Source organism: Passer montanus, unplaced genomic scaffold (genome assembly GCF_014805655.1).
Source record: "Passer montanus isolate IOZ18808 unplaced genomic scaffold, ASM1480565v1 scaffold5, whole genome shotgun sequence".
NCBI lineage: Eukaryota > Metazoa > Chordata > Aves > Passeriformes > Passeridae > Passer > Passer montanus.
In genome coordinates, this window is record NW_024369929.1 from 11,428,911 (window position 1) to 11,450,734 (window position 21,824).

The following is a 21,824-nucleotide window of genomic DNA, read 5'->3' on the forward strand; positions in this document are numbered from 1 at the left end:
GCTGGCTACAGGAACTGGGATGGTTTAACAATGGGGTATTTTGACTCGAGATCAAAGACCTCCCTCTCTAGATCTGTTGTCAAGCATTATTAATTCAGTAGCAGAGAGTGCAGGCCTTTCACACTGCCTAATCTGCTTCTGTGCTAGAACATCCCTTTCTCCTCCTCAGAGTTACTTGCCCCTCCCTGATGCCAACATAAAAGGAAAAGAATGACAGTGATTATTTCATCCCAGCAGCCACAAAATATAATTTTTGTCGTTTGATAAAAAAGTGGGTAAAAGGTTAAATAAAGGTTAGTTGATGGAAGATGGGGAGGAAAGAGTAGGAAAATGAGAGATGAAAAGCTGTGCAAGAAGATAAAGACAGCAAAAGAAGGGAGATTTAGAAAGAGAAGGGAAAGGCCATCAGCAGTAACTGCTGTTAGCATACTGAATGGTCTTGATGAAATCAACACCATCAGGAGGTCACCACAACCTGTCTTCTTAAATTGCCCATTACAATTTTACCAGGCAAACATTGCACCAAGGGCCCTGCCCGTTTCCCCAGCCTTCTCCCTCAATATCTGCTCAGCCAATGCCTCTGAGAGTAGCTTGAGCTAATTTCCTTACAGACATGCACGCCTGTAATTCTGGGAAGCACAGATAGTCGGGAATAACAAACACGACCAAAATTAGATTAAAATAACCTGCTGATAAACAAATTACTCACCCAAAATACACATTGGATTAGGCACGGTGGGGATCCCTATAATCACATCGCCACCGTGTGGCTCCTGCTCCCTCACATCCCCTCCAGCCTCAGCACCCCTGGCTTTGGTTTGTCTGTGCTTGGGTAGCCAGTGTCCAGCTTTATTCCACTGCCCCCAAACTGGGAATGGTTTGCCTGGTTTATTCTGGGGTTTGGGGTCACTTGAGCAAAGGACCCCATGGCCAGGAGTGCCCTGGAGGGCATCCCACGTCTGCTCAAACAGGCTCCAGCCCCTCCACATCTTGATCTCAAAGACACAGGAGTGCTCCACAATGAGCTCCTCGGGCCTTAGTACAGAGCTGAATCAAGATATGAAGACACATGTACAGAGAAGAAGTAGTGCAAAGCCAAAGGAGGCTGGAAAAATTGGCATGTTCACTCTGAGACAGAGAGACTTTGGGAAAGTTGCAGCGCCTCACCCCATCTCAGTTTATCTACAGCTAGTGCAAAGCCAAAGGAAGCTATAAAAATTGGCATGTTCACTCTGGGACAGAGAGAGTAGACTTTGGGAAAGTTGCAGTGCCTCACCCCATCTCAGTTTATCTACAGCTACCAGGATCTGCCTCCTCTCCCCACTATGGCCTGTAGTGAGCATCTAGAAATTGAAGGAGGAAAAATGGACATGAGTAACACTGGAAAGTTTGATTATAACATCAAAGAGAAAGACAAAAAAATCTCCTGATGGTCTCACAGCAATTCAGCACCACTGTAGGTATTTACCAATCAGAATGTTCAGCCTTATTATAGAGTCAGAGTTAAGATGGTGGAGAGACAGCAGTTCAAAAAGGCAGCCAGGCAATGGAGGAGGAACTTGCTATGAGCTGTTTGCTGAGTGCATGTGGGCATGGCAGGTGGTGAACAGCACCTGGGAGAGCAGCATGCAAAGTCTGGTAAAATACTCTGGGATGTTTGCAAAGAGACAAGTCAGGAGTGAGAGACTAGCCAATGATCAGACAAGAAATGTCTTCTCCTTATCAATAATCTGAGCTTTCACTGATAAAAAGGTGCAGCACTTAAGAAGAGACTTAAATTTCTACTCCTCCATTATCCACCATCTCTTTGATTATCACCACGTGGCAATCACTGGATTTCAAAAAGGCAGCCAGGCAATGGAGGAAGAACTTGCTATGAGCTGTTTGCCGAGTGCATGTGGGCATGGCAGGTGGTGAACAGCACCTGGGAGAGCAGCATGCAAAGTCTGGTAAAATACTCTGGGATGTTTGCAAAGAGACAAGTCAGGAGTGAGAGACTAACTGATGATCAGACAAGAAATGTCTTCTCCATATCAATAATCTGAGCTTTCACTGATAGAAAGGTGCAGCACTGCCATTAGAAGAGACCTAAATTTATACTCCTCCATTATCCACCATCTCTTTGATTATCACCACGTGGCAATCACTGGATACAGGAACACAGCACAATCAAGGTCTCTCATCTCTCACTGGGCTTCCAAGCATTTATTCCCTGTTGTGGATGAAATACAAGTTTGTTGTGCTCCATCACTTATTTCTTTAGACCATCTTATACTTCCCCCTCTGAAACACAACATTCAAAAAGGCAGCCAGGCAATGGAGGAGGAACTTGCTATGAGCTGTTTGCTGAGTGCATGTGGGCATGGCAGGTGGTGAACAGCACCTGGGAGAGCAGCATGCAAAGTCTGGTAAAATACTCTGGGATGTTTGCAAAGAGACAAGTCAGGAGTGAGAGACTAGCCAATGATCAGACAAGAAATGTCTTCTCCTTATCAATAATCTGAGCTTTCACTGATAAAAAGGTGCAGCACTTAAGAAGAGACTTAAATTTCTACTCCTCCATTATCCACCATCTCTTTGATTATCACCACGTGGCAATCACTGGATACAGGAACACAGCACAATCAAGGTCTCTCATCTCTCACTGGGCTTCCAAGCATTTATTCCCTGTAGCACAAGTTTCTTGTGCTCCATCACTTATTTCTTTAGACAATCTTATACTTCCCCCTCTGAAACACAACAGCAAACTGATGATCAGACAAGAAATGTCTTCTCCATATCAATAATCTGAGCTTTCACTGATAGAAAGGTGCAGCACTGCCATTAGAAGAGACCTAAATTTATACTCCTCCATTATCCACCATCTCTTTGATTATCACCACGTGGCAGTCACTGGATACAGGAACACAGCACAATCAAGGTCTCTCATCTCTCACTGGGCTTCCAAGCATTTATTCCCTGTAGCACAAGTTTCTTGTGCTCCATCACTTATTTCTTTAGACAATCTTATACTTCCCCCTCTGAAACACAACAGCAACAATTTCCCAGGTCCATCTGGGTTGGTAATTTTTTCTCACATTGATGTCTCTTTCCCAGGCATATCTTGCTCCTTGCAGTTATGCACCTGATAAGTGAGCATTTAGCATCAACGTCTGTTAGGAAGGAGACAGAAGCCAAACAGTTTCTAGCCAGCTCATGGCTCTGCAGGTGGACAAAGTCTCAAGTGGAAGCCTTGAGATGAAGATGGATGTTTCTGACTCCATCAGGGAGACACACTGCCATCTGCCTGCTCCCTTTAAAACTGCTTTGTCAGTGCAGCTCTGCTAAAAGCAAGAGGGACACTGAACCTCCAGCACAGCCCCATGGATAACCATAATCCCCTGGATCTCTTTGGGCTGGAACACTCAAGGACAGGCCTACAGGGATACCCCCAGATTGCCATGTTCTTGTCCTGTCTTACAGCCTTCAGCAACATCAAAACACAATCCCCCACTGTTTCCCAGCAAGGTTTTCCCAAAAAAACCTCACAATCAGTCTACCACTTCACTACTGTAGCATTTTCCAGGATTCCTGCCTTCTGTTTAGTTTGCATCCCAACTAAAACATACTCAAATGCGTCCTGGTGCTTTTCTGTGTACAGCTTTACCCCTGCCTTCATAAGCAATTTTAAAATGCTATAGCATTCACCAGATTTGATTCCTACCTTTCCAAGAATCCCTGCACCACTGAGGCCAGGGCCACAGATATGTTAACTGTGACAAAGACAGATGTCCTGGTGCAATCCTGAAAAATAACTCATTGCTCTTCCAAGCATGGGGAATTTATCTCAAGGAACCAGAGCTGTTTCTCACATCTCCTGACCCACACTTCCCAGAAGACACAACCTGCTCATTTGTATGCAGCTATGAGAGCAGACTGCTCCAAAAGCCTGGAGCTTCTCCTGCCCTGAACCACAGAACAAGGAGAAAAACAGAATACATTCTTGTCCACTTAGAACTGCAGAAATAATCCAAAAAACACCAGTCAGGCTGACTTCTGGTACATGATGCTCTATTTGATTTTACAGTATCAGCACCATTTCCTAAATTCCAGCTCTAGTACCTTAAAAAACAAAAAACAACCTTAAAATAGATGATGTCTTTCCCTAAAATCACTTTACCATGCACACCCAAACAGCATTGCTATTATTTACATCCTTTTCTCCCTTTCCATGGAAGAAACAACAAATTGGGAAGGGAAATAAGTATTTATCACTGGCTGGAGAAATTTCCCATTCCTCCCATTATACCAAGCCCCAGGACAACCAATGGTCTCTAAATACTCAAAATGAGGGTCCAGCCTGGCTCCCTGGGCACTCAGGGCACCGTCTCCCACAGGGCTGGGGCACTCCAAGGATCAGAACTGGTATAGGAGACTCCTGCACTACTGCCTCTTTCCTGTGCATTGCTCTTTGGGACCAAGGGATGAGGGAATACCAAGGGAGAATGAGTTCAACAGGATCACTCTGTCCAGCAGCATAGCACAGAAAGAAAAGTCAGAAAGAATATGAAGAAAAAAGCTTACTTGATTTCAGCAGAGCTGCCAGAGCCCCAATGGCTGCCCTGGGGAAAAAAGAGAGATGGAGAAATAATGTCAATTTCTTCAATAATTTTTGTAACCTTCATCTTCACAGTCTTCTGGGCCAGGCTTCCCAGATGGTCTAAACTGACAGTTTATGATGGACTTTGACAGAACTGCAATGTTTTACACCAACAGAGGATCCAGCCTCTGCAGCTGACTCAGTTATTCTAAAAGACCATTAGCCCTCTAGCTTTACTGTTACACTGATTTGTAGTGACCATTACAATTTAAAGCAACACCCACAAAGTGATCTAACAAGTCTTTAAACTGCTGCCCCAAAGCTTTTTCTTTGTACCAGAGACTTAGCACTTGCTAAGTCCAGACACAAGTGCCTCTGTCTGCATCAGCAGATAACTTCCATATCAAGCTGGGATATCAATGTCAATATTTCCAGCAAATCCCACTCCTTTTTATATTTTCTCAAAACAAGCTTCACCCCTATCCTCCCTCCCAGCTTTAACTGAGAACAAAACTGAATTTCTTTTAATTGCAATCATACCTTGCATTGCAGGGGTGTGTAGAGGGCCCCACTCAGAGATGGACTGGTAGGAAAGGTGCTAAAGCTCTGTAGTAAGACTGCTTGCAGTGAGTAAGGGCAGGGACAGACATTTCTGAAGACCTTCTGCATCATTTCATTGTGCAGGAAAGCAAGGGAACCTGCCTGACTGGTTTGGCTGGGAGCTGGTCACTAACATTTGCAGCTTGAGACGTTCAACTGAGACATCCTTGCTCCCCAACTTCTGGAGGCAAGTTCCTTCCTCATGTGGTAAAATCTCCATCCCAGTTGTCTCACAAAAGACCTTTTCCAGTCGTGTTCTGCTGGAGCAAGATCCCTGTTCTAACATGGCTTACTGCATGTGAAGCTTCAAGTGCCCAGAGCTGATTAAATAAATACAGCTACAAAAACCTCCATGTGCAAGGATTCCTCAAAATGTAAACTCTTTACAAACCAATCCCCAAATAAAATTGTATTAAATTCCATACTGAGCCAATTATCATCTTGCAGAAAATAACTTTTTTTTGTCACCAAGCTCCTGTTCTTTGTGTGTCCTAACAGCAGCTGAGACTAAGATTCAAGAGCTGGTTCTTGCTGAACATCTCTATCTAAAGTCATTCTTTCATAATGAGTCTGTCAGAGTTCAGCAACAGCTTTGCAAACTGAAGAAAACACTCTCAAATAGAGATGGAACAGGAAATCAGTAGCTAAAAACCTCACCAGTGGAAGAAGAGCCATGCTGTCATTACTTCCTTAGCTCCAACTGAACAGCAATCATTCAGATGGTGAAGGAGTAATGTCATCCCCCAGCTATTCAGCCTGCTCAGCAAAGGAACACTCTACAGCCACCAATCACTGAGTCTCTCCACAACTTCAAAGCCTAGGACAAAGTAAACAACTCTAAGCAAATTAAAATTCCACCCAGAGCATCTCCCAAAGCTCACACTCCAGTATGTCTTTAAAGAGAGACTGCTCTGCATACCTATATTTTACTGGCCTAATGTGATGTCTCAATCACCTGCCAGAGCAGCAGAGCAATGGAGGAATGACCAGAATATCTCTGGCTCCAAGCAGAAGAGTTCTCAGTATTTCCTCCAGGCATCTGTTTTATATTGTAGGTGCTTATGAGCATTGCTAAGAGTTTCAGCAGAGCTACACCACTGTCATAAAGAAGACAACAGTGTCAGCAAACCTCCCTTCAGACAATAAATCAGCAAATCTGGATCTTCCAATACTTTTGGGGAAGTCTGTGAACCACATTGTATGCAGACAACTTCATTCATCCTCAGAGGATCCCAGAATTCCCAGAGCATGTTCTCAGTCTAATCTCCAGTTCCAGCTGCCCAGGTAGGGCCTGGTCCATGCCCAGTAGACTGACTCCAATGATATGCATTGCTTTAGAAGAGATTTTGAGAGAAAAAAAAATAAAAGACATGAGGATAAACTGCAAAACGGGTAAAATAATTTTAAGGGATAAAACAGATTTACGAAGAGTAGATGAAGCCAACCTAACTTGGTATCTTTCTTTGCTAAGAAAATCAACTTCTTCTACACAAGGGAAATGTGATAGATCAATTTATCTGTACTTCAAGAAAGCATTTGATATGATGCCACACTGAAAATTATTAGCCAAGCTGGAGAACATGGGGATTAGTGTAAGAATTACAATGTGGGAAAGGAATTGGTTAAAGACTAAATGACAGGAGTTGTGCTGGAAGAGGAATTATTAGTCTAGAGGGAACTTATATGTGAAGTCCTCAAGGATCTTTTGAGACTGATCTTATTTCAGCTTTTCATTAATGACCTTGGCACAAAAAGTCAGAGTATACTAACAAAATCTGCTGACCGTGTGAAGTCAGGAACTGCTGCCAATAGCAGGGAGTTCAGAATATCTTTCAGGAGTAACAAGATGTTCTTGAATTCTGAAGGAATAGAAATGTGATGAAATATAATAGTCAAAGTGCAAGGTTAAGCATTTAGGGTTTAATAAGGATTACTGTTATGACCAGGGGCTCATAATTTGGAAATGAGTAGAAGGACACCCTGGATATATGAGCCCATTAAGGGATAAGGACAAGCATAACCAGCAGGGTGACAACCATGAAAAGGACAGATCAGGTCTCAGAAAACCAGTGGAGAAGGGAGCATGGACATTCTCACAGAAGGCTTCACCTGAACAGCTGTGTGCAGAACTCAGAAGGAACCACACAGAAACCTGCCAAGGAAATCATTATGGTACCAGAGACATAACTCATTAGGAGCTCAAAGATCAGAGTTCAGTCACCTTAACAAAATGATAGCCAAGAGACAACTGGATTGTTCCCCTCAGACACTCTGGGTGTAAAGAGAGAAGTAAACACTGAGGAAGGCAGAGAGATACTTAGGCTGAGGAAAAAATTTGGCCCTAGGACAAATGGATATAAAATGGCCATGAATAAATTTAGCTGGAATTGAAAGGATGGGTTTTAAGCACTGGAAAATGAAGGCATGAAACATCCTCTTGGCAGCAATGGGACAAACAACCTAATGACTTTGAAAAGGCAGTCTGCATTGCTTATAATGGGACTGCCAGGCCCACTTGCCAATGAGGAAAGGGTCTGAGAAAAGTGACCCAGGAATGACTGTACCCCTATAGCCTTACATTTTAAACATAGATATAATAGGAATGAAATGAGAAATATGTATTCTAAGTGCAGAGTTAATCAGCAAGCCCAGAAAAGAGCAGCTGCATCAGCTTAAGATGGAAGTCCAAAGAGTCCAGTGTCCTGTGGCCAGCAGTGCCAAGGAAAGCATGCAAGGCCACAGTGCTAAAACTTGCAAAACAGATTCAAACTCCAGCAGCCTTCAGTCCAGAGATTCTATAAACTAGCAGTGGTGCCTTTGGGAGGGGTTTCAGCTTTTTGCTGATTTTGCTTCCATATATTTGCCTGAGAACTTTTGAACTTATGTAAACTCTTAGCATTCATAATTATCCTGGAAAAGGACTTCACACCTACATTCGTTTTAAGTTTGGACTTTCAATCAGCATTGTAATTTGCACATTAAGTCAGGTGTTAGCCACCCCCAGAATATTACCTATCTTTGATGCTGAACAAAACCAAACACACAATACACCTTTTGGGGAACAATAAATCATAGAAGAGGAATAGAAGCAGAATGGGCTTTCACTGAAAGCAGCAGCAAGACCGTTGAAGCATCAGCAAGGCTACAGCAAGCCAGGCAAATAGTGTATGTGATAACACCAGCACCTCTTAGCACCACACGGCAAACCAACAGCATCTTTGCTGGCATGAGGAGATATAACAAGATGGGTAAGCCTGGGACAGGAATGCAGAGAGAGGCGTTCATAAATTGTGTACAAGAGCAATGACAGGGCAGGAGGAAGATGAGAACAGGAGGAAAAGTTTGAGAGCACAAGAAAGATGACATATGAGCCATATGCCAGACCAGAGAATTTGATAGTGCACCCAGAGCAAATCTCTACATTTGTCTCAAGAAGGGATGGAGGGGAGATGAGGGAGATGAGAAAAAGGGATTAAATCATCAAAAAAACTTGCCAAATCTGTCCAGATGCCTTCCTCCGATTTTCTGACTTCTGTGGTAATACATTAGCAAAATCTTAGCTGTTTCATCAAGTCCAGCATATTCCAAACGAGGGATTTATATATTAACCAAAAAAGATGTATAAATAAAGTTGCACTATCTTATAAAGCATAATAATAAATGCTGCTCCATAATCAGAAAACATTAAAAACTCCCTGTAGTAGCAGTCGAGACAGCCACTCTGCAGAATGGAAAACTTTGAAGTGTTTCCAAGTCAGCAGCTTGGATATCTGGGCAAGAGTACAACGAGCAGACAGATAGACAAATGCAACTTCCAGATCCTTTGCTTAGGAACCAGGAGCAACAACAAAGAAAAACTCTATGGCCCAAGCCAAAGCACAATTGGATTAGCCAGTAAAACCAGGCTGTTAAAGAGCTGGACAAAGGAGCCCTGTGCCTAGGTCACCCTTTCAGATCTGAGCTGCCAGGATATTTTTTGCTGTAAATCACTGCAGGCAGAGGAGGCTGAAAACCAAGATCCCTTCTGTTTTCTTCTGCACTCTAATCTCAGCTCACAGCACTTGGCACAATGGACCCCTGACTCAGAGATCAAAACCCCTAAGCTTCCACAGCCCCTCTCTCCAGACCGAATTAAATGGCCTCAGGTTACATATAACCTGGCTGCATTTTGGCTCAAGGCGCTATGATGGACAATCCTGGGCCTGTTTCTGTCTCTTGAAGAAAACAGGACTCCTGAAAATACAAAACCCCACTCCAGAAGAGATCCAGGGTTGACTGCATGGAAGGATTTTAATACCCACACAATACGTTGGTGGTGCAAAACCACCCAGGACCAGCCTGGAACTATGGAGAGGGGACAGCAGAGAAGCCAAAGACTGAACAAAGAAATGAACCAAAAGGGGTCTGCAGATCAGCCCCCAAGTAACCTAACCATCCTTCCTTCTGTGAAATTGTGCCTTCTACATGCTAAAACACAGAACACCCTCTTCAAATTATTGAATGAAAACTAATGACTTGGTGCTTTATTATTAACATCTTCAATCTGATGCCTAATTCCTTACAGCAGTTGCACCTGGATGATAAAGACATAAAGCACTATTTTTATAGAAATGTAAGAAAAAGTTCTGCCCTGGCTGAACCCATGTTGGTCAACTCTTCCTGCCTTTCACCCTGCTATTTCTCATATACTCTCTTATTGCTGTCTTGTTTCTTTATACCACAAGCAGTGTGGAGAAGGAAACCTGCAGGATGTATTTGTACAGCACTTGGCACAATGGACCCCTGACTCAGAGATCAAAACCCCCACAGCCCCTCTCTCCAGACAGAATTAAATGGCCTCAAGTTACATATAACCTGGCTGCATTTTGGCTCAAACCCCTGGGACTTGTACTTAACCACAGGAACTTATCCAGTCACAGGACAACTCACTGTAAAGATGATTTCACACATAACAACTGAGACATTCAGAACGACATGCAGGTACCACAGCAATAGGTGCTTTACAAATCCTACCAGAAGGTAGATCTCATCTGAGGCAGATTCCTCGAAAGTCATTTCCCCCATGGCCCAGAAATACAGATCTGAAATATCCATGCACTGGCACAGTGATTTGTTTTAAAGACTTAAACCCAGCAGTTTCACAAGTCTTGGAAATATGGGTGGGGAAAAGCTGCTTATGCTGCTGGCATTTTCATAGCAGTGCTAGTCTAGGACTTAGGCAAAAACACCCATCATCTTGTCCTCTTTAATTCCAGCTTGTTAGCAAGGCACTAAAACTTACACTGAAGGCAAAGTTTTCTTACAGTCTGCCATGTCTCCCACACTGCCAACAGGTGGAGTTCGGATATCCAGCTGTTGTGTACAGATGTGCTTTCAGTATAATGCTGAAAGATAAGGGGACAAAACCACACACTCCTTTTGTAATGGAAACATCCATTCCAGTTCCCAGGTTCAGCTCAAAGCCTTCACTGCAGCATCTTCCAAACATCTCTGCCTCTCTGTCAGGTTAAAATCAGAGAAAAGGCACAGCCTTCCAGCCTCTTTCATCTCTGCCTCCCAGAAAGAAGAGTGACTCCAGGCTTATCCTCCAGGCATCCTTACAAGTATCCTACTTTTCCTTGTGTACAAGTACAGAAGTTGAGACAGTTGTATCCTAAAGAATCAAGCTATTCTTTACAGTTCTAAATTAAATTAGCTTCAAAGTAGTAACAAAAAAGAACAAGGTACATGAAATGCACTTAAAACCTTGCCAAAAGAATACCCAGGCGTTTCTCCCAGTGCAGTGCAGGGCTGGCACTGCCTCCCAGGCAGGAGCCATACCTCAGAAGATTATGTCAGCTCTCTCTCCAGGGTCAGATGTCACCAACATGGCTGAGGCATATCTGTGACAGCTTGTCATTCACATCAAGATAAAGGAGCTGGAAGGTTCACAATCAGACAGAATTCTTAACAAATTCATCACCCAGGCAGTTCCAGGCTGACAGTGTGAGAACCCAGCTCTCCCACCCCAGGGACACAGGGAAGGGGACTGGGAAAGGGGGTCAATACTACCCTTGATTGATTATTAAGGAGTGGTGAGGACACTCATTGAGGCCACATCTGCTAATAAGCACCAGCAGAGCCCTGTAGAACATCTCATACACAGTTAAAATGTGTCAGGGAATGTGGTTAAATCCCCCTCCTTCCCCCAGGCAGCTGTCTTCCACTCCCAATCCAGTTCTACTCAGTTCAAAAGAGCCTGGTGTTCTCTTGGCTCACTCCTTAGCTGTCATTTTATTTGTAGCTCATCCATTCCCAGCAGCTCTTTGCTCTGGAAACCACAGGGATTGACATGAACACTCTTCTGACAGCAGAGTGTGTGCTCCACACATGGGGGAAGACACCCAACCTCAATTTTTTTTTTCTTTTTTTTTTTTTTTTACTACTTCTGAATCATTCAGCCTTCTCTTATTCTGAGTTCTGTACACCCAGTGTAAGGGTAGGGAGAGGGGCACAATCTCTGCATGATGAAGTCAAATGACAATTCTTGGTGACATACCCAGAAACCCTGGGCTCAAATCTCAGCAGGACAACTTGGGACTTCTTTAAGAGAAATTGAACTGCAGATGCTCTGCCACTAGGGAATCTCTGTTGGTGAATGATTCAGGTTGAGTTTGGGGGTACCCAGGGGTTTATGATGCCAGAAAATAAGACTGCATACACACCATATTGCTGGCAAACCTCTGCAAGATTTTCATCTTATGAATACTCTCAATTACTGGCAGTGAAATATCCAAGGGCAGCTTGTGTTGCTGACAGTCCAGGTAGAGAAGTATCTAACATGTCAGTGCTTGTGCCCAGGGCTGTTTGAGAGCATAAAAGGGAGGCTGGTTTCAATGCAATCAGGGCTAAGAGCCATAGCTCTTCCTGACTGCTGGTTAGTACAAACCGTCTCTAAGGCAGCAGTAATCTCAGGGTACAACATCTTTAAAAAGCACTTTGTAGAAAAAGGTTCCCTTGAGCTGTGTTTTAAATAGTCACCTTTCCTACATGGAGCTAGGCTGCTGCGATGGATGGGAAACCTGAGTTCTCATTTCAGCCTTTCCTGTGCTTTTCAGAATTTTTAGGTCTGGGGTTTTTTTGAGAGTTTTGGTTGGTTGGTCTTTTTAACCAAAGAAACAAACACCTTTCAGAGAAGCTCATTTAAAAAAAATGTGTACAACATAAGAGACTTGAAAAGGACATGAATTATGAAGCTGAAGGACTGAGAAAGCATCATCTTCCTTGATCTCTTCCAAGAAAGGAGGCTGACTTGTACAGATGCCTTCTCTTTAAGCAAAAGTCAGATGTTTAAGAATAAAAGAAGGAATGACTTATTTTGAACACAAGATAAAAAACACAGTCCTTTTTAATCTGATGGTATTGTTTCCATATTACAAGGCTTAGAAATAGATCCATCAGTCCGAGTTTAAATTGCACTTCACCCCTCTGGCCCTATTCAGATGAAGCACATCCATAAGGTCCAGCCAAAGGAAAATCTAAGTTTGAAATCTCTAGGGAAGAGGGCTGGATTGCAGAGGGTTTTTTGAATGTGCCAAAGCTGGAAGCTGTTTCATGCAGCAGGTGCAAGTGCAAAAAGAAGCCTATGAAATTAATCTTCTTGCATGCAATGCATTTATCAATCCCCATGAGCTTCCCAAGGAGATATCACTTCCCCTGCTATTCACACAGGTCAGGCTGTTTCTATCCATTACCAAATACCAAAGGATGGTGAACAGAGTTGGACCTGCCTGAAAAACTCATATGCAAGTGGAATATAAACAAAATATGCAGAAGAAAATGTGCAGAATAAGTCACCAAATCTTTCCTGTTTCCCAGTTATTCCCACTTTTCAGCCTCTAATGATTTTTGTCCCTAACTACATCCACACATAGCTCTCCAGCACTAAATTCAGTGTGAACTGGGGACTTGACACTTTGTTGGTCCTGACTGATGCTGTCAAACAAGAACCTGCTTGGAAATACTGGGGTATTCATTTGTATGCCACACGTGCACACAATACTGAGCTTAATTGGCATTATTAAATCAGCCTCAAATTGAGAACAATGCATAAACATGCTCCAGAATCACAAAGTAACATTCTCTTACACATTCACAATAGGCATCTTGACCTGAATTTAAAAGGCATTTCTATGTCTAAACATGCAGGTAGCACTCAGCAGGATTTTTTAAAGCTCCTTTGTATACTAAGGTCAGAACTACCTTTTAACTGTACAAGTTAATCCATTAACCTGCTGAGAGGCTCTCTTTTAAGGTTGCATTCCCTTTTATCTTCACACATTTCAATATCTCTGAAAATCTGGACATTCATTCAAAAAATTCAAGTCTCACCTAGGTACCTTCAGTCAGTGCCAATAGCCAGTGTTAAGAAATGTATCAAATTATATTTTGTTCTAGAAAAAATGCCCATTTTGCCCACAATGTGTGCCAAAACAGAGGGCTGCAAAACATATATAGAATGCTGCTAGAAATGCACAATACTGACTAGTTTTGCCACAGGCAAGCATGAAGTTTCAGGGGGAAAAATATTGCAGATGCAGAGCAGGGAGAAAAGCTTATTAATTTGCCTGGGATTTTCAATAAGGATTTAGCAGAAAAAGCCATCCTGCTCTTCACCTCCCTCTCCATTCTGTGGTTTGTCTTGCTGGATAGTGAGGGTGGGGATACTGCTGTATTGTGCAGTATATCCAGAGATACATCTGCAGGAAAAGGAGCCAAAGTGGGGAAAGCAGACAGCTTTCCCACTGCCCTGCAGCAGCTTTTGGACCTAAGACTTTCAGGGTAGACAGAATCACTTGAGGATTGTGAGCAGGCTCACCCAAAACAGAGCAGATGCTGCAAATGGGGATGCATCTTCTGCAGAAGCTGTCCCTGCAAGCAGGCTGAGCCACCACTCCCAACACCTGCTGTGACCCTGCCCTTGTCCTGTCCTCGTCTCCACAGCTCTGCAGGACAGAAGTGGGACATCTGACTGCAGGGAAGGCAACCTGCAGGCTGCAGGTCAGAGATGAGGCTCTCTGCAGCCGCAGTTCCTCGAGGTTTGCAGCATTTCAAAGAACAGCCTGTGTAAGACAGCAGCGGGAACAGCAGAGGAAGGATCCTGAGAAAGAATGAGATGTTGTTTTATTCATTTCCCTAGAATGCACAAGAGTCAGAGAAATAGGTTTAACTGCTAGATCATCCACACAGCACTTTGCCCAGCTGGTGCCTGAGGCTCAACATGGAGGAAAAGACTTTGAGAGGATGGGCAGGAAGAATGCCAGGGCAGCCACAGCACAGCCTCAGCTTCCCTCCCTCATCTGCAGCTGAGGGGGTTTGAGAGCAGGCAGTTCACACCAGCCTCAATTGCAACACAGGTCACTACAGCACCATGGAACACGTGAGGCTGATGGTAAGGCAGCATTTGGCTGCTGAGGTTAGACCCAGCCTAACCCTAACCCCCATCTAGCCACCCATAGACTAATGAATTTGTTCAGTTGCACATGTCTAACTCTTTATTAAGCAATAATCTGGTCACATCATAATGCCTGTCCTTGACAGCATTTAGCTAGAATGTTTAAAAGGAAGATAAAGTTGGTAAATGTCAAAACGCAGCACATACTGGGTCAAATTCTCATGATATTTGCTGTTTGAAAGCTTCCATGTCACACTGGCATAACTGCAGGGGCTTTTTGAAGCAGTAATTTGTAGAAGCCAAAGTAATGAAAGTTAGGGGTTGGGGGTTTTTTTCCCCTTCTTTTCCATTGGAAATCTTCCATTTGATATAATCCAGCCAAACTCTGGGATCTGAAAACAGACCATATCAAAGCCAAGGCTGGTAGAACTTAAGGTGTAAATATAATACTGAAGCAACAGGGATAAAGAATTGAAATTAATAGGAAAAGCTCTGAGCATCATTGGGATGGTTCTTCCACATGCCTGTTTTTAGTACGTAGTAAAATCTGGAAGGTGGTTAAAACTGGAATGACCACAAATTTTTAACTGCAATTTTAAATTATGAAAAACAAGGAGGAAATTAAGCTTTTGACTAGACAGTGACAGCTGTTGTGCCATTGCAGCATATGCCCTCTGGTCCACACAAAACTTGAATTGTATCCCTTCAAAACAGAAAAGAAACACATGCATTTGGTGTGTTGAAGCTATAGGATGATGCTCTTTTCCATTCTGCAATAACCTGTCTTTTGTTGTCTCAGAGTCATGACCTTTCCAAGGTTTGCACTTCAGGGGGAGTTTCCATTCCCATCCCCAGAGCTGCAGCCACCCATGCTGGGAATCAGCAGCCCTGTTCTTCCTCATCAGCCACTTCCTCAAGTCTTCAGGTTCTCCCCTCCACATTCCAAGCCCTGCCTCCAAACACCTCCCCCAGCAGCTCAGCCCTGGGTTTATTTACAGATTTTACTGGCATTGCTGCAATTCCGAGTGTTGCCCTGCAGATAAAGAGATTGGGAAGAGCTGTGCCAGCGTTAGCGAGCCAGAACCCTGTGCTGAATCTGTGCCACTGCTGTTACAAAACTTTCTCTCCCTAAAAAATTCATTTCACCTTCACTGGCAAACATTATTATTTATTTTCTCTCATTCTCTGTAGTAATTGTTTAATAACCATTCAAAAGAGTTGAAAGACTGAAGAACTTTGGAGCTCTCTTTCACTCACTGGAAATGAGCCTCTTGTGTTGCCTCTATCTCTAAACCCAGTTACCCTGCTGCTGCTACAGCTGGTGAGGCTCCAACAGTGCTATCAGGAGAGGGAACCCTGCAGCAGAAAGGCTGTTGCTAAGGCTTTGACACTGTGTCATATAACTCTGCTCGGGGCAGGTCTAATCTCTGCTGTGCTTTAAAACCACTGATAGTTCTAGAGACTGGCTCACACTCTACCTGCCAGCACTGTCAGCACTGGTGGAGCTGGGGAAAAGCCTCAGCACCCACAGGAAATTCTTGGGGCTGATTTCCTTGTAGGGACAGCATTGTGCAAATTGCTTCTGTAGAAGTTGTGCATTGAGACTTATTTTCATTGTTTCTTCCAAATTTCCCTTGTCTATCTTTGGATTGAAAGCTTTTGTGGGGGGGATTTCACAGCTGCTTTCTGTCCTCTTCATAAGGGCAAGAGGCTTCTGGGTGGGAGGAGAAATGGCAATAAATCAAGTGAAAGGCAAAGAAGAAGAGATTCCTGGGCTCTCACATGTGCTGACACACAAGTGAGTGCCCTCAGCTTTATCTGCTCACTCTCTGGCCTCTATCAGAGATTCGCGTCATTACCCAATGCAGTGATTTCCGAGGGGGAATTCTTTCTTTGTCTCCTTGACGCAGGAAAACCAATGTAGGCAAACAGGCAGGGTGGGCACCCATTCATCATCTCTGCATGCACATTCAGATAGGCTTTGTTTGGAAATCCCTTCCCTCCAGTCCCCATCCTCCAGGGCTGCCTGGCTGAGGTTTTCTGAAAGCTTGGCACATCACAGCCACCTCAAACATGATTGCAAGGTCACATAACCACATTGCTCAACCCTCTCCTCACTGCACCAGCTCCACATTCACTCCACAGCCCACTTCAGCCATATCCCACCTGAACATAAAACCTTTCACAAATTCACTACTGTTCTTCACTCTTCTCATTTCTCCTATCTATGTTCTCACTGAATGTCTCAGACAGAGCTGAGTGCACCCTCACTACCCTTAGTAAAGCATGAGAAAGATGTGGGTTTAAGCGTATGAAAAGTCTGATCTCAGGTGACTTGTCCACAGCAATATACAGGATTTCAGGTTAACAACTCAGACACAAGAGATCCTTTGTCTCCTAACATTAGATTTTTTGCCTTCTTTACTCTTATAGCCCCACTACCATTGGTGAAAGATCTTCCTGCACCTCCAGATCAGGAGCCTGCCCATTCCACATCTCACTGAGAACGCACCAACTCCCAGAAGTCATCCCAAGCCTTCACTTCTTCCTAAATTATGAAATCTTTTATAATCCTTCTAGCGGTATTCTTTTTATTATTATTAATAATTCCACTCTGATTTTGACATGCTACTTACAAAATGCTTGGCATTTTCTCACTAGTCTTCACCTAACCTCCTGTGGGGGACTATCATATTCAGCTGCAAGACAGCATTAATAGTATTAACAATTCATCTAACTCTGGGAAACACTCAGATGCAACTGATATATGAAATCAAGTCACACCTCCCATTTGGATGGCAAGGACAGTAGATTCCATGGGATGGTTACAGGGGATATACACCTCAGAGAGATCCTAGGAGGCAGGGGGATTGCACTGAGGCACCCAGGTGTTAGTTTTATCTGGTTAAAACAAAGACCAACAGCAAGACAGACACAGCAACATGAACAACACTCCCAGACTGGATAACATGTCTTAAGAAGCTTGGGCAGCCTGTTGCAAGCCTGAGCATTTGTTAGGAGAAGGAGGAAGATTAAAGGTCAGGCAGAGGCAGTCTCCTGCCCAACAAACCCAGAGTTGCCTGCAGTATAGACGTACCCAAAGCCATCACATGAGCCCAGTCATGAACTCCATCTGCCATAGCCACTGGCTGTGAAAAGCCAACTTGAGAACAGCAGGGACTTGCCCTCACAGCATCTTTCCAAATATAGCACTCTATCTCACCAAAGGGGAGAAATAATAGGCAGGCAAAGAAAGGCCTTCAGCTGAAAGCATTGTTTCTCTTTCAAACTCTGGCGTGAAAATAGATGTACAACATTAGCTAGGCCCAAAAGAAAAAGGCAAACAGCTCTTTCAAAATAACAGTCTCACCAACTTGCTCCATTCATAAATCAGTTCCCCCCTTCCCGTGACATATAAACTTAAGTTCAGAAGTGAATTTCTCTCCATATAATGCTCATTCACCAATTTTTAATGCCTCAGAGGTGGGGGCATCTGTGGTGAAACATGCCATTCCAAAGGCTACCAAGAGATGGCACCAGGATTTCTGTGTGCCCCTTGTTCACCCAGACCTCTGGAACAACCTTGGGAGATGCAGTTCCTCTCCGCCTCATCAATTCCTCATCTATTTTCAAATCTCGCCTGAAAACATCTCTTTTTTCCTTGTCTCTACCTCTTAATTTTTCAATTTCTCTCATCAACTGCTATTAACAGTACAATGCCAGTAAAGTGTAATTCTGAAATGCAACTCTATTTGTTCTGCAAAGCAGCACCAGTCTGAAATGAGATTTTGTAACTGATTATTGATATTAGAACGGGTCATTCTTTGAGAGAAACCACACAGACCGTAAAAATAATGAAAGAAGGAACTGCATGAAACTGGGACACCTCTGGCTCCAAGATCATTTCTTCTATTACAATGGCTCATTGCAATAAATTTGCACAGTAGGGTTTATTTACTTATCTTAGTGATGCAACCATCCCTGCTTCATGTTATCTGAGATTTTAGTCAAGTTGAAGAGACACTTTATATAAAGAAAAATTTTCAAGACAATACGTTTTCCTTTGTTGCTGGCATTGTCTCATTCAGAACAGTATTTTCTAGTTTTATTTAACAGGACCTCTAGGATAAATCCCATGCAGATCAAGGCCAGATGGGAAGCAAGTAATTTAGCTGTGATAGAGCTCAACAGAAATGATTTTTCCCTTCCTATGAATTTTCTACACAAATCAAGTGAACCAAATAGTGTCTGTTTATTCTCAAAATGCTAAGCATTGATTAATTCTGACCACATTCCAATAGAATCATGTGTTACTTTCCAATTAAATATCCAGACTGCTCAACATGATTAATGACAAAACACAGACTAACAAGATGAATTAAGAATGATTTGCTTTTGATCTTCTATCAGGAACCACTGCCAAATAAACAAAGGCATAAAGCTGTACATAGAACATTCCTCAAAAAGAACCCATCACAACAGCTTCTCTGAGGTCAAAGAGGAACCTGAAAACCTGAACTAATCACCATGATTGTGCCTTGAGTTTCTGCTCTTTCAAAATACAGTCTGGCTGTGGCCAGATACACCACATATTCTTCTGATCAAGAAGAGAACAGCTGGAAGTTTAGACCAACCCAGGAGATGGAATTGCACTAAATGTTTATGGTGGTCTACCAGCAAGACAATAGGATTAAGCATAGGAAAAAACCTAGATGCCTGCACTGGGGTCTAGGGCACATTTGCAGTTGAATCTCTTCCATGTGCCTCTCTCTTGCCTTTCTCAGCAGAAAAGGCAAGTCCGGTATTCAGCTCATCCCCAGTATGTGTCTTCTCTCTTTGTCTAAACAGCAGAGTAATACATCTATAACCCTATATTCAAAGCCTAGTTTGAAGCTGTGTACAGCCTCTTAACTTATATTTTCAGCATTTCCAGGGTCTTCATATTCTCCTTGGTCAATCTGACACAATATCTGATTAAATATGGCTTTTAGCTTTAGAGGTGCTCTTTGATCACCTTGGCATTTCTCTTTTCACTTGCATGAGCTCTTCTTCCCGTAGTCAGTAAAACTCTCCTCAGCTTCCACTATGACAGAAATATGTGATACAGGAATCACTTCATGGCCATGGCAACAGTACCATCAATATTCCTGCATGTTTCAGGCTCATGAATCCCTCTCCACCTCAAATCACCTCTGAGCACTTATCATCAAAGAAAAGACACCTATGGTATTCACACTCGTCCTGGGTTTTGAGCCCTGACTCCACTTTACAAATCTCTTTCAGCAACCTTCTACCTGACCCAGCTTTAAATGCCCATTATGCCACTTCCAGGTTGCCCACTGCAGACTCATCCTCCACTGCACAGAGAGAAATAAATGTTTGCAAGACCCCAAGTTTGTAGAGGCAAACATTTACCACAGGTGAAGAGAACTTGCTTCTTTTTCCCTTCAGTATGTAAGGAATTCAGACATCCACCTCAGGTGAAATAGAGTTACATGGGAGGATTTCCTCCCTTTAATGAAAAGGGAGATTATCAGCAAGCATTTGAGGCTCTGGAACTACCAATAAGCACCAAACATGAGAAGAATTGTGATCAAATGTCAGAAGTGGGTAATGCTGGACATGAGCAAAGGCAGATAATTTCTGCATATCACATTTTCTAGTGAATTAATTTGGCACCATTCCCAGACCCTTTTTATTCACTTTCCACTTTTAATTAAGTAGTCAAACTTTACTGGAATAGCCCAATGTAGAAAGCCAAGTATTCTGAATACCCACAGAAAGAGTTTTTATTTCTGATGAATACTCACTCTTGTTGTAATCTTTCATACAAGGTTTATGCGAACACTTACCATGAGCCAGCTCTGCTCAGTATGATAAATAGATGTACTCATAGAGGTTTGAAAAACAAAGACATTTTAACAGACTATCCAAATTGCTTCAATAAAACTGTGCACCAGCCTTTTAACAGCAGAAAAGGAAAACATAATGGAGGGAACGACCAATGCAACAGTCATCCCACCATTTGCTGTCTTCTAAATGGCACAGGTCTTCCTCTTATGAAAGGAGAATAAACTCTGAGGGTTTTGTTTTCAGCCTCTTTGATACTCCATTTTCAACATGAGGAGTCCTAGAAGAGCGTGCACAACATGAACCCTCAGACAACTCATGGCCTCCAAAGCCACTGGTGAGGAAACCTGACAACCTGGACAGAGTCATGCAGAAGAGACCAGCTCCTGGCTGACCAGAGAGCAAACATCTCCCACTGTCACATTCCACAACCCATCCAAACACATCTCAGAACAAGGAAGAGGGGAAAACAAGCGACAGTGTTAAAAGGGACACTGGAAAGTAGGAGAGAGGTGGAAGCTGTGGAACATACAGGGAATAATAAGGATGAAAGGTGAAAAGAGCAGTGATCACTGCACTGTGTGAGGCATCAGAGATGCTACATTAGAGAAGGTGTTGATGGAGCGAAGATTTGAGCATCCCACACACACTCCTATCAGATATCCCAGCTACTGACACAAACAGAGCTGAGAAAAGCAGAACATCCTCTGGCTTTATTTTAAACTGTCCCTGTAAAAGGTATCAGGAAAACTTCTCTGCAGCACAGCATCATGAGAGATGGACAAGACAGCCTAAAGTATTGGATTTCACAGTGGTTCACTCAAGAGATCTCAACACCACAGAGAGTTCCATGTTTTCTCCATGTAGCTTTTACCTCAGATATGGATAGTTCTGGAGAGATCCACAGTCATGGCACCAGCAAGCTGAAGACCTCAAATGCCTAACTAAAGCCAATAAAGCCCATGAGTCACAGTCTCAGGGGAATCAGAGCTACTTGGCACATACCCAGAAAAGGTCAATTGGAGCATGGGGAGACTATTTCTAAATACCCCAGAGCTTTGCCACTGGGAAAAATAAATAGAACTATGTATCTTGTTTCCACATCTTAGCGGGCTAAAAAAAAGCTCTCACAGGGCACTCTCCAGGGCAGATTCTTAAAGTGACCTTGGCCCTCCTGCTGCCCAGGGCAGGGGAACGCGGGTGGACCCACCAGAGCAGTGGTGCATTTTCAATGCTGCATTCCTGGCAGCTGATCAGAGAGCCAGGGTAATCTCAGCTCCCACAGTTGCCGGCTGTTCCCTCACAGCAAAAAGGCAAACCACGATGGCACATAGTTATGAGGTGGAGAGAAGGTACCAAGAG

General features: G+C 43.3%; 1 protein-coding gene across 2 annotated transcripts in view; it reads right to left on the reverse strand.

Annotated features, from left to right (window-relative positions):
* The window catches only part of AGBL1 (AGBL carboxypeptidase 1), a 265,872-nt gene that overhangs the window by 216,770 nt on the left and 27,278 nt on the right, over positions 1-21,824 (reverse strand). For both annotated transcript variants that reach the window (XM_039723561.1, XM_039723560.1), the window contains exon 6: positions 4,564-4,601. In XM_039723561.1, the coding sequence (XP_039579495.1) occupies positions 4,564-4,601 (38 nt within the window). The remainder of the gene's footprint in view (positions 1-4,563; positions 4,602-21,824) is intronic.